The sequence below is a fragment of the Ictidomys tridecemlineatus genome, chromosome 3, assembly GCF_052094955.1.
Source record: "Ictidomys tridecemlineatus isolate mIctTri1 chromosome 3, mIctTri1.hap1, whole genome shotgun sequence".
NCBI lineage: Eukaryota > Metazoa > Chordata > Mammalia > Rodentia > Sciuridae > Ictidomys > Ictidomys tridecemlineatus.
Genome location: NC_135479.1, coordinates 77,590,802 through 77,603,826, shown reverse-complemented (window position 1 = coordinate 77,603,826; position 13,025 = coordinate 77,590,802). Strand labels below are relative to the sequence as shown.

At 48.5% G+C, this 13,025-nt stretch overlaps 1 protein-coding gene across 9 annotated transcripts in view; it reads left to right on the top strand.

Annotated features, from left to right (window-relative positions):
• Window positions 1-13,025, top strand: part of Poc1a (POC1 centriolar protein A) — a 71,578-nt gene that overhangs the window by 7,594 nt on the left and 50,959 nt on the right. For all 9 annotated transcript variants that reach the window (XM_040269795.2, XM_005326988.5, XM_078043290.1 and 6 more), the window contains 3 exons: window positions 480-587; window positions 1,554-1,669; window positions 9,243-9,376. In XM_040269795.2, the coding sequence (XP_040125729.1) occupies window positions 480-587; window positions 1,554-1,669; window positions 9,243-9,376 (358 nt within the window). The remainder of the gene's footprint in view (window positions 1-479; window positions 588-1,553; window positions 1,670-9,242; window positions 9,377-13,025) is intronic.

Genomic DNA, 13,025 nt, shown 5'->3' with positions numbered 1-13,025 from the left:
GGCAGGTTGTGTTTTGCTGACCCGGATAACCTGGGGGCAAGATAGTTACACCTGATGTGGGGTTCCTCACCCCTTAGTGCGAGTAAACCAGGAGTTAGCACTGGGTATGTTTTGCCACATGCCATGTACCTGTTGGTCCCCCTGTCCCCCTGCTACTCCATGTGAGGATTGAACCTAGGGCCTCATGCATGGCAAGCACTCTACCACTGAGCTACATCCATCCCTTGGCCCTCTTTACTGGGGGTTTTGTGCATTGTGTTACTCTATGCTTACTGTGGGATAGGTACTGCTCTACTCCACCTCAAAGAGAGGTAAGCACTTATCCAGGGTCACTTGGAGTTGCAGCAAGATGTGTACACCCTAGATAGTTCCTGGGTCAGGTAGTATGCATTTAGGGAAAGACAGCTGTGGAAAATGGTGTGTGATTCCCATGCAGTCTTTGTTAATCAGTGCTGTGACTTCTTCCCTGTCCGGCTCAGATTCTCCCCTGATGGGAGGCTCATCGTGTCTGCAAGTGATGACAAGACTGTCAAGCTGTGGGACAAGACCAGCCGGGAGTGTGTTTACTCATACTGTGAGCATGGCAGGTAAGTCCTAATGCTATCTTTTATCTGCAAGTGCTCCAGTACAGAGTGCAGACCTGGGCATGCCAGGGGTCTTCAGGGGCTGGATACATGGGGGTGGCAGCTACACCTCTTCTGCTTCTTGGCTGGTGCCTTTTGTACAAGCTCTGTATCTTTTCCTGTGTGAACGGAAAGTGTCCCAGCAGCTTGGGAGGCTGAAGTAGGAGGAGAGTAAGTTCAAAGCCAGCCAACAGGAATGTTAACCTCAAGCTATGTAATTATTTAAGCCTCCCTCTTTTCTCTTTACTTTCTAGTTCTCAAAATTGTAACATGTCTGTCTCTGAGCAGTTGAACTCACTGCCCCAAACTTCATTTTCAAGCTTGCATGTATATTACCTGTGGCGATGGATTTATGAATGAAAGCCTTGTCAGGTTTTTATAGCAGTTGATAACTGTTTATACTGTGCCACATCATTAAGAGAGGAAGGAGCCTGCATTTCAGTAGGGACTTAGTTGTTCCAGGTTCCTAAATGGACCCGAGCTTCTGCCCACTTTGATTAGGCTGGGGACCACAAGGAAGGACTTCTCCTGAGAGGCTGTGTATTGAAATCCCTTGGTATGTCTCCTAGAGATACATAGCCAGCACCTCAGCTGGCAGGACCTACTTTGGAGCCAGCCCAGGCAAGGGTACTAGTTTCAGCTCTGGAACTCCAGAGCAGTCTTGCTGACCTGTGGGTTTAAAGACAACCTTTTCTGCTTGTACTTGAAAATCGATCTTGGTAAGTCCACCTTAGTTCACTGCTAGTGACTATTCTCACTTTATTCTTGCTCTCCCTTGGTCATTGGTTTAAAAAGAGGAAAAAAAAAAAGTATTCTGGGTTGAGGAAACAGTGTGAGCAGATGCACAGGGCTAGGAAAGCGATAATGCTTTTGGTTACATCCTGAGCCAGGGCAGACCTCTTACAGTTCCCGATGGCCCCTGTTTTCTAGCTTTGTCACCTATGTGGACTTCCACCCTAGTGGTACATGCATTGCTGCCGCTGGCATGGATAACACAGTGAAGGTATGGGATGTGCGGACTCACCGACTGTTACAGCATTATCAGTGTGAGTATTGAACAGCCTCATGGGCCTATAAACAGCCATGGTGGGACTGTGCTGGTTCTAGATATTTGGTTTGTTGCTGTAGACATTTGGTTTGATGCTCCTGAGGACATCCCTGAGGAGGAGTCTTCGGTCTGTTGGATAACCAGGGATGAGTAGTCTGTGGTGTGCCTGTCCTGCTTGGAATGTTGACTAGGAAAAGGAACCTGGTACCATTGGGCTTCCAAAAAGCCCTTTGGTGCCCAGCTATAAGGTGACAGAGTCTCACGCACACTGTAGCTGGGATCTTTGGCTAGAACTCCTCTCCTTTAAGGCCACTTCTGGGGCCATCCATTGCTCTTATTTCTCCCCATAATGGAGATTGTCCTTTAGGGCCATAGGACAATACTGACCATACAGGTCAGGATTGGTGGGACCTTGGCTACCTCTGGCTTCAAGGTATCATCCTCGTGTAAAGCCATATAGAGGGTTGACTTAGCAGCCAGGCTCAGGAGTCAGGCCCAGGGCTGTGTACCCTGATTTAATGTAGCCTTTGAAAAGCAGGGCAGCAAGGGTTTGACACAGGTATGGGCTTTGAGATTCAGAGCTCTTCTTAATACTCCCATAATCACTTCTAGCTGCTCTCAGATATTTGAGGACAGCACTTTCTTAGGATAACCCTGGTGACCAGACCTCCCAAGAATGGGGAGAAGTTTCTGGCCTGGGAACAGCACAGGGTGGAGGATGACTCTTTGACCAACTTTGGTACTCCTGGTTGTGACAATGGGTATTCATTTGACTCCTTGGAGCTCATGGAACAATGATAGGGCCTCTCTCCGAGGTGGTGTTTGAGGGTTTATGAGTTGGTTCATGTCAAGAAGTAAGAGAATAGCTGGCACAAAGTGGGAATAAGGTACAGTATTAATGATTCTGCTACTCTTGTTGAGTCTCCTTCTTGAGTTCTTTTTTTTAAAAAAATCTTTTATTGATTTTATTTTTTTTAAATACATAATAGCGGTGGAAAGCATTACAATTCTTATTACACATATAGGGCACAATTTTTCATATCTCTGTATATAAAGTATGTTGACGTCAATTTATGCCTTTATATATATACTTTTTTTTGTATTACAATTCTTAATACACATACCACAATTTTTCGTATCTCTGTTTGTATATAAAGTATGTTGACACCCAATTCAAATCTTCATTCATGTTCTTTGTATAATGATGTCTATCACATTCCACCATCCTTGATAATCCCCTGTCCCCTCCCTTCCTTCTCACCCCTCTTCCCTATTCACCTATTCCTCCCATGCTCTCCTTCCCTACCCCACTATGAGTCAACCTCCTTATATCAGAGAAAACATTTGGCATTTGGTTTTTGGGGATTGGCTAACTTCATCTTCTAACATCTTCTCCAACGCCCTCCATTTACCTGCAAATGCCATGATTTTGTTTTCTCTTAATGCTGAGTAAAATTCCACTGTGTATATATGCACTTTTTTTTTTTTATCCATTCATCCACTGAAGGACATCTAGGTTGGCTCCACAGTTTAGTTATTGTGAATTGTGCTGCTATAAACCTTGATGTGGCTGTGTCCCTGTAGTATGCTGTTTTTAAGTTCTTTGGGTATAGTCTGAGGCTTCCTGAGGTCTTTTAAGAGTCTGGTCTCCTGGTAATGCCAACTGTTGGTCAGGACCTGCAATAATATACATCACCACTGGATGGCAGGGCCCAGCCACATAAACCAGGTTTTTTTTTTTTTTAAAAATGTACCAAACATGTATATCTTATTACCCCTTCCTTAAACAATACAATATAAAAACTATTTACATAATGTTTAAATTGTATTAGGTATTATAAATAGTAAAAAAAAAAAAAAACCCACACACATTCCTGGCATCTGTCATTGATGGTCTTTCAGAACCTTCTAGAACAGAACAGTAGTGGTGTCTACTATCCACTTGGAGACCACCACCACTCGGAGAGTTGTGGTCCTTTCCCTTCTTTAGGCTTAGAGGCCCTTCTTCTGCTCTGGGTCAGGCCTGAGTTAAGGTTTGGGTTGGGGTGTTGGACACATTTATGAATCTACTGGTGAAGGTGGGCAGGTCAGAACAGGGAGGGCTTGGGCAAGGAGAGATGGGACAGGAAGTTGACAAGACAGTGCAGTTTTCAGGAGTGAAGCCTATTTTCCTTTTTGTAAAGGGAATGATAATAGATCCTTATGCAGTGAAGATCTGATGGGAGAATCCACATGAGGATTATAATATAGGGCTGGGTGTGGTTTGTACCACATGAGTCCTAACACTGGGAGGAGAGGGTCTTCAGGCCTATCCATGGTGATTCAGGAACCTAGGCCCAGTGTTCATGGAGTACAGCAGCAGGTACCCCTTAGAAAAAGCCTTGAATGCCATCTCTGGCCCGAGTCCCAAAGATGAGTCCTGACTGGTAATAGTGGGAAAATGGGCCTGTCACTTGAGGAGCAAAGGGATGAGGGACATCTGAGAAAAAAGTAGTGTTGATAATATATGGATGGAATATTGCTGTCTCATGGTGACTGGTGGGTGGGCTATCAGAGCTTAATGTTAAAGTGAGCTCTGACATCAGAGTGGGGAGGGGTCAGGCCCAGGGAATGGCTTGTGGGATCTGGGATGAGAGAACAGCTGATGCCACATCCTGGGGCTCCATAATTGAAAGGCCCTGTAAGAAAAATGGCCACAAAACAGCTGGAGTGAGAGTTATGAAGTCCATCTCCCAGTACTAGAGTGCTGGAGAAATTGAAGCCAGGGGAAGAAAGAGAATGGGGTTTCTTAGGGGGTGGTCAGGAGGTAGAGCAGTGCAGAGCAGGTGAGGGGGATGGGTGGGTCCAGGGAGAGGGCCTTGAGTTCTGGGGGAATAGGCTAGGCAGTGGACAAGAGTGAAGCTTAGTGATAATAGGGCTGGGGAAGTGGATGCACTCAGGTGAGTACCAGAACTAAGTCCTGAGTTATTTTAGTTATGCCCAAAAGACCAGACAAGAACAATGTAGAGGAGGAAAAGTTCATTTTGACTCATGGTATCAGAGGTTCAGTCCATGGTTGACCCACTCCATAGCTCTGGGGCTGGAGTGAAGCAGAGCATCATGGTAGAAGGGCATGGCATAGGAAAGCAGCTCAGACATAATAGCCAGGGAGCACAGAGTGAGCTCCACTCACCAGGGACAAAATGTGAACCCCAAGGCACACCTCCAACAACCTGTCTGCCTACAGTTACCATCCATTTAATCCATATCCACGGGTTAATCCATGGATTAGGGCACATCTCATAATCATTTCACCTCTGAAAACTCTTGCAGTGTCCCACACTAAACCTTAACATGAGTGCACCTGAGTATATGTCCTAGTGAACAGACTCCACTGGGAACTTCCAGTCTGCTTTTGCTGCTGTCCTTTCCTCTTGAGATGGAGCTCCTTATTGAGCCTGCAACATCTTGTTTCTCTGCTGCCCTGATGTAGATCGGAGTCTTGAAAAGACTTGGCACATCCTGTAAACACAGTAGGTTCCCCCTGAGCTCCCCTTCCAATGCTGTGTCACCTGGCAGGTGTTCACAGGAAAGCAGACTCGTCCCCTAGCCTCAAGGCTCACCTTCAGGTGCTCAGTAAGCTGAATGGATCTGAGCTCATTGGGTAGGGGAATGTACCTCTCACTATTCTTGCTGATGGAGGAACCAGGACAGGTCTGCTCAGATCTAGGGTCTCCCCAGAGGGTTCTGTGGGTATAACCCACCATGTGGGAAGCTCCCACCCCCATGTGCAGTGGGGTCTCTTTGGAGGCTGATTCCACAAGAAAGGCTCTCAGCATTATGGTGGAAGATGCCTGATCTCTTTTCTGTCTCTGGTTTCTAGGAAACCCAGGGGAAAGGTTTTAAGGATGCAGTGATATCCAGTGTCTCTCTCCCCTGTTGATTCTGGATGGATATCAGGCACTTCCTAAGTGGCTTTCTGGTATGTGAGTCCAGTAGACTCTTCTGAGAGAATTGGTAAATGATATTGCAGTGTGTGTCTGGCCACCCCCCAGTCATGCTTTGTAGAGGGCACTCCCCGTCTTGGGTTGGGTTGTTGGAGTTGAAGCCTGCTTGGGGCTTTGGACTATAGATAGCTGGCACCATTTATCTCGGGCTAGCCAACTCTCCTCCCAGGCAAAGAGTTACTTGGCTCTGGCCTATCACTGTGGGGAGCATTTCTGATTTCCCAATTCAGTTAAGGAGACTAGCTGGTAGAGCCCTAAGAGTGCCAGTCCCCATGGAGGTGGGTTAGGATCCATATGCTCTGAACCCACGTTAAGACTGTTCAAACATCTGAGCAGCAGCCCCCGTCCCAGAATCCAAATGTGCTTTGTGAGTTTACAGGCATGTGCTGATCCATTATCTAGTGATATCTAGTGACAGGCCTGGGTGGCCAGCAAGGCAGGACAGCGTCCCACTTTGATGATGGCCATGCAGCTAGGAGGCTGTAAATCTGGGTCTTCAGCTCAGGGTCTCTGAGTCTGGCATTCTGCCACCATTCCCACGCTGGGTTCCTTAAACTGTGTGATGACTCTAGTGTTTTATCCAAGATCCCAAGGAGAGGCAGTTCCCTTGGCTGCCTCACAGCAGGTTTGACCTGGCCTTCTCCAGAAGCTCTAGTTGGAGCTCTGAATCCCAGGTGTTTTGGGCCACTGGTCCCTAGTATAATACCCCTGCACTCCCAACCTACCTGAGGCGTGGTCATGGAGGAATTTTTTTTTTTTTTAATGTAGTGCTAAGGATCGAACCCAGGGCCTCACACATGCTCTACACCCCCAGCCTCATCATGGAGGATTTTGAAGTGGCTGCACCCTTTACTTGTTATTTTGAGACTAAAACCATTGATTGAGAGCAGTGTGCTTATCCTTCCTGATCTGGCCAACTTACCTGTCTCTCTCCTTCTATCCTGAAGTGGGCATTTCCAAAGTGTTTGCAAAAAAGAATGTTTTGGGTGTCCTTTGCTGCTAGTATTAAGGCACTTATAGGTATGAAACAAACACCCCTTGGAAACCCAGAGCCACTGTGTCACAGGTGATACCTGTGATACATCACGAGGATCCTCATGGGCACATGGAAGTGAGCTACCCCTGTGTGACAAGATGTGGGGATGCAGCTTGACCCAGGCATGACCTGCCCCAAAAAGGTCCCTCCCACTTTCTGGATTCCTTGGCCAGTTAGTATCCCTTTAGGCCCATGTTTGCTGAAGTCCTCTACACATAGCAGTATGAGCAGAGTGGATTGTGGGTACCCAGGTCTCTCCTTAAGTTCCCTATTGCTTACAAGCTGTGACCAGTTCCTAATGTTTGGGTCTGGGGGCTGTGGTGATATCATTCCATACCTCCTGGGCTCCTGGTGACCTGTGTAAACTCTGTTGATTTATCTCTGATCCTGAGTTGGAATTCCCTTTTTGAGGTAGAGGTTGAGGGATAATTGCAGCCTGTGTCATCACTGATATCTATCATGGAGCCAGGAAGAAGGCCTGCAGATTTGGACTTGTGAAAAGTGGATTGTTTCTGGACAGTCACTACTCAGGGCATCATGATGGGAGGTTCAACCCCCTTGAGGAGCAGTTGGGCCCTTGTGTGGCATCCAGGGATGGCTCTTAAGATGAGGCCTTCTAGATTGGTCCCTCGTCTCCACCACCACTTTAGAGGCAGAGAAGTGTTAGAGTGGAGGTGGAGAATGAGGCAGGAGAGCAGGTGGAGGAGAGTGTGAGTCCTGTGTCTGGGGCATTCCCCCAAGCCTGGCATGCCAGTCTGAGCCCTCTTCAGAAGTAACTGACTCCAGGTGTTTGGTGTTCTTGGCATTTATAGTAGAGTGGGACTTCTGTTGCCCGTCCTTGGAGGGAGGTTGTCTCCCTTGGGTGGCCTGGCCAGATGAGAGGCTATAGTGCGGTGTCCACATACTGACTCTGTTTGTCCTCGTGGTGCTGGGGAAATCTGAGGATCCTTGAGCCACCTTCCCTGCTCCACCCTCCTGCCACTGGCTGCTCCTCTGCTACCTTTGTCTTAGGTGAGGGCCTAGGGTGGCCTTCATCCTAGTGTAGGCAGCGGGGTCTCTGCATTCTGTCTCTGGACTGCAGAGACCCTCAGCTCCTCTCTAGACTGCCTCCTAGAGTTCCTGGCACTTGGAGGGTGTTGTTCAGATATAAATATCATGTTACGTAAATCCTTGGCTGTCTCCCCTTAGTGTACTTGGGAATATGTCTTCACACTCCCGAGTACATCAGCACATCAGCTGGGCTGGCATCTGAGGGGCTCCTTGTACCCCTCTGTTGAGGGCTGTTTGATGGTGGGTATGCTACTGGTCCAGTGTGTTCTGAAGCCTCTCTCTGCTGAGATGAAGGCATGTTTTGCAAACTTGCCTTTATATTTGTGACAGGGCTGACTTTACAAGATCATGATTAACTTAGCCCACTAGTTCGCCTCACTAGACCATGATAGTGGGTGCAAAGTCACTCGGGGCTTTCTTGGCAGCAACTCTTTAAGAGGCTGTGATGAGCAGGTTCATGCACTGGCTGTGGACTTGCTCCACCCAGAACATGCCCTCAGCTTTGAGGAAAGGCTGTGTGACCTACTGAGGCTTCTGGACACCCAGCTCATCAGCCACTTTCTGATTTCCACTTGGTGCTAGGCACTAAGCTGGTAATAGGGACTCAACTCTGCTCCTGCCTGAGGGTAGTCAGGGGACACGGAGGGTAAGAGTTTTCTATGCCCATGGAAACAAGGGGAAAAAAGGCTTCATGGCTGGGAGAACCAACAGCTGGGCCAACTGGATCTTGGAGAGTAAGGAACAAAGGAACAGATGGTGGGCTTGGGCTAGGATGGTGGGGAAGAGAGTTGTGGATGGGGTTGAGCTGCCAAGTGGGTAATGTGGCAGAACTTGGAGTTGTAAGGGACATGGTGCAGAGAGAAGAGAGACATCTATGCTGGCACTGAGGTCTGAGGGCTCGCTCTGTGGACTTAACCTGGTAGCATCCCTGGACTGCAGAGACCCTCAGCACATGTGGGTGCTGACGTGTAGATGGAGAAACTGAGACTCAGTGCAATCAAGGTGCTTGTTCATGGTCACAGGGTGGGCCAGTAGGGAGGCTAGGATGGGAGCCCAGTACCAACTGGCTCCTGAAAGTGTCTTAGCCTTGTGATTGCCTGTCCCCATACCCTCCTCCCACAGAATATTGGCATTGTATTGGCATTTTGAGGGTTTAGTTTTCCATTTGTTTTCCTAAAGTAACAATATAAAACAGATTAAACGCTATGTTTGTGTGTTCTCTTCTGCCCCAGCTTGACTGCTGGGTGTCATGAGAGAGGGTGAAGGAATCACTTGATTCCTCTGGTTTGCCACATCCATTTCCTCTTCCTTGGTTCTCCTACTGTCCACCCTTGACTCTGGATGAGTCTTCTCCTGGCCTTTGATTGTGCCACTCTCCTAGGAGATTAATGTGGGATGATCCACAACCCTTCTGAGTAATGGCTATCCTGGCCTATCAGACCTGTGCTGAGCCAAGGTTGGCCCTGATTGCCTGTCTCAGGCTGATGTCCTTCCCCCAGTACACAGTGCAGCGGTGAATGCCCTCTCTTTCCACCCATCGGGAAACTACCTGATCACAGCCTCCAGTGACTCAACCCTGAAGATCCTGGACCTGATGGAGGGCCGGCTACTCTACACACTCCATGGGCATCAGGTGAGAGGCATCATCCTGGTACTGAGTAGCATGGAGTGGGGCAGAGGTGCAGCCTTGATGCCAGTGCAGGTCAGAGTTCAGGTTTGGAACCCACTGTAGTCCCTTCAGAACCTGTGCAATAAGTAAGATGTATATATGAGATAGAGTAAGATGCATATATGAGATAGCCACCTTTATGACCACCAGGGAAATGGTGGCCTTTCCCATAGCCACCTTTATGACCACCTTTCTGGGCTGATCGCTGAGGTTGGGCCTGGTGTAGCTGAGAAGGGAGTAAGGGAGGCAGATTGGGTGGGGTGTGGGAAGGGTATCATCTGGGCATGGTTTGCAAACTCCCCCTGGGATAGGTGGCTAAATGGAATCTGTCCCCTAATGACCTCAGATATCCCTTGGTCTAGTGGTTGAATAGAGCTCTGGAACCCATGCTCTGTGTCACCATCAGAGTTCCCAAGGATTCTGGGGTGAGCTGACATCCAGGCTTCAGAGACAGACAATGATGTGTGCTGCAGAGATTGAGGCACAGACCTGGGAATTTTTGAAATTCAGTCAAAGGAGCAGTGCCCTTCTGTCTGACTGACTTCAAAGCATCCAGTACCCTGGACTGCCTGGGTGGTTGGTGGCCAGTGTAAGGCCCCTATGCATTGGCTATGGGAGATGGACTACATGCAGCTCTCACTAGCAGCTGACTTGGGTTCAGGCCTCTCATACACACCCTATCAGCAAGTGTGGCCTAGCTGTGCCTTGCTCAGCAGATCAGTCATCACAGTATCTCCTGCTAGGACAAAGTTATTGTGTTTAAGTGGGGCAGGGAGTGTGCAGTTGAGAGATTTTGTCTTTATCTCCTCTACCTATGAGCCAGAGACAGACAGATGAGTGAGGTCCTGGGATGCTAGGCCAGTATGGGAATCCAGTATAGGCACTGAGCCAAGGGTTTTTAGCTGCTGTTTGGGGTTCATTGCCTTCTGGGTTAGGGAGCATGGGGGGCCTTTTGGCCATGGCCGGGGGTTGGGGACATAGGCCTTTATTTTTGTCTCCTTGGGACCTGGAGGCTCCTTGCTATCCCCCAGCCTTGTGGTGACTCCTAGTCTTCCCTGTCAGAGACACATTATAGGACCAGCTGGGCCGTTCTCCCTGGGCCAGCACATCCAAGTGGAATGTGCAGCCAGCCTGGGCTTGGGTGACTGCTGGTCCTGGTGTAAGCCTGCTGGAGTCACTTCTATTACCCTTGGGCCAGTCGTATTTAAAGTAATGTGTAAGCAGTTTAGGACATTATAGCCAGGAGAGCATGTGAAAACCATGTGACTGCTGCTACTGCATTTGCTCACTACAAGCAGAACAAAAAGCATTACGTAGAAACAGCATGGAAATAGGTGCATATCAGGTGATCACCCAGGACATTTTCTTTTCTTTCTTTCTTTTTTTTTTTTATGTGAGGGACCTTGAAACAGCCAATTCCCCTGTCAACCTGAGCACACTTCAATGTGGTATCTAAAATGTCATTGCTGGTGTTCAGGCACAGCATCCAGCACATAAAGGTACATCTGTTGACATTGTTCTCCCTGTGAAACAGGGAACGTGAGCATCTCCTTGTCTGTGTTAAACCTGGGCATGTGGTAACTAAGTTGAGGCAGTTGAAGATCTGTGGGTGTGGAGTACAGGAAAATGGTTCCATGGAATCACTGGGTCATTTCTTCATCAGGACACCAAACTCACAGTGCCAGAAAGAAACTAGGTGACCTGTGTTCATGTTGTCATTCATTTGTACAGCATCCACTCTGGCTTACTAGGAAGATCATGAGGGAGATAAAATGGATGTCATGGGGAAGTTGACAGCTGAAGGCAGGATGAGATGAGTTGGAAGACTCAAAGAGGCAGGCTAAGTCTTCAGAGGTACTTGGAAGGTTGGGTAAAGGTGGGCAGACCCTACCTCTGTCTCAGTGTAGTTCAGATGAAGATGATAGTGAGGATATGAGGCTCTAATATTTTTCTGCTCCCAATCCCCCAAACTCCCTATTTAAAACAGAAACTTAAGACTGGTTTGCCACAAGTTTTAGGGACTTTTCTTCCTGGAATAGTTGTGACACCCAGCCCCACTGTGGATGCTGCAGGTGTCAGGTGTGGGAGGTCATGGGTTGGACCTGCTCAGGGTTCCATAGGGGCTGAAGATGGGCTGTCCAAAATTGCTTATCTCTGCCCTATCCCTGATCTGGCTTTACTTCTTGCTTCTTTCTAGAGAATGTTAATTCTCTGCCTAGTCTGCTCCTCCTCAAGACCTGTGGTGAGACCACCGTGCACTCCCAGCTGGTGGTGGCACCTTGGTGCCGTTTTTCACAGTTGGCTCTGGTCAAAGGTCCCCAACATGGACAGGCCTGACTTAACTTCCTCACCCATTCTGCAGTATGGGGTGGCTGACTTGAGAGGGCTTTCATTGGGGGTGCTCACAAGTGATGTGGAAGCAGCATCAGGATTAAGAGTCCAGTCTCAGGGCTGGTGCAGGGATGTGAGTGCATGAGCACACGTGGGAAAGGGCTGCGCATGAGAAAGCCATGTTTACCCCGAGCAAAGCCCAGCTTACCCTCCTGGCTTTGCCTCCTGGGTGAGGGTAATTCAGAGTCGGCTAATGTTGGCTTCCAAAGTGGGGATTTTACAAGTTGGACAGCCTTAATTTGGGCAGTTGGTTAAAATACAGAGCCCACAACTGGACCGAATTCCTAATGCTTATGGAAATCCATGACCAGGAGTGGGGTCTGCTATGCTGAGTTCCAAGGGGGAAAATCCCCAGAGGCTGGCCAGTACTGTCTGTTCATAATTATGAGAGTTTGTGAGATGCTGGTAAGCACATTTGGCTCAGCTCCACAAAGAAGTTCTACGTATTACCCTCCGATTGAGCCCTAGGAGTCACCCTAAATGGAGATGCATCCCAAAGGGCGTTGACCAGTGGCTGAGCTCTGACTAGGTTCTCTGCCACAGGTGCTTAGTCCTCAGAGGCTCCCTGCTTTGTGAAGCTCATTCCCTCTTTCATCCTTCCAGGAAGATGTGCAGGTGGGCTCTTCGGTGACGAACTTTCACATTCTGTTCTAGGAGATGGTGATGCGGGGGCTGGTGGCCAAGTGCCTGATTGAACACAGCTGCTATCAGCCACTTCCTGCTTTGTGTGGCTTAGCAGCTTCAGGGCTCCCAAATGGGACTGGCTGCCCAGGGATTCCATCCTGTAGATAAGGAGGAACGCAGATATGAAAGCACTTTTGAGTCCAGGTGGCGAAACAGAGCTGTCTGGATTTGTAATGGGGTTTCATGCCTCTGAAAGTGGCCCAGCTGGGACAAGTACCTACCTCTGTGCAGTTTCTACCATACTCACTCGGCCTCACACACATTTTAACATTCAAGTTGTGATTTCACTCTTGTTTTTGGATCACTGGTCTGAGTGAGATATCAGCAGGCCTCATGGTCGCTTGGATCCCAGTCTTGTTGCTACATACTTATACTAGTCTAGCAAGAGGGAACCCCATGAAACTTTGGTCTGGATTTGGAGGTCCTATTAGTGTAGCCCTGGGAGATCCATGAGAGGGAGGGCCATTGAGTTTTCTAGTCAATGGGACAGCCACTCCCTCACAAAGGCTTCCATTTTCACATCTGTGAGAAGGGGATG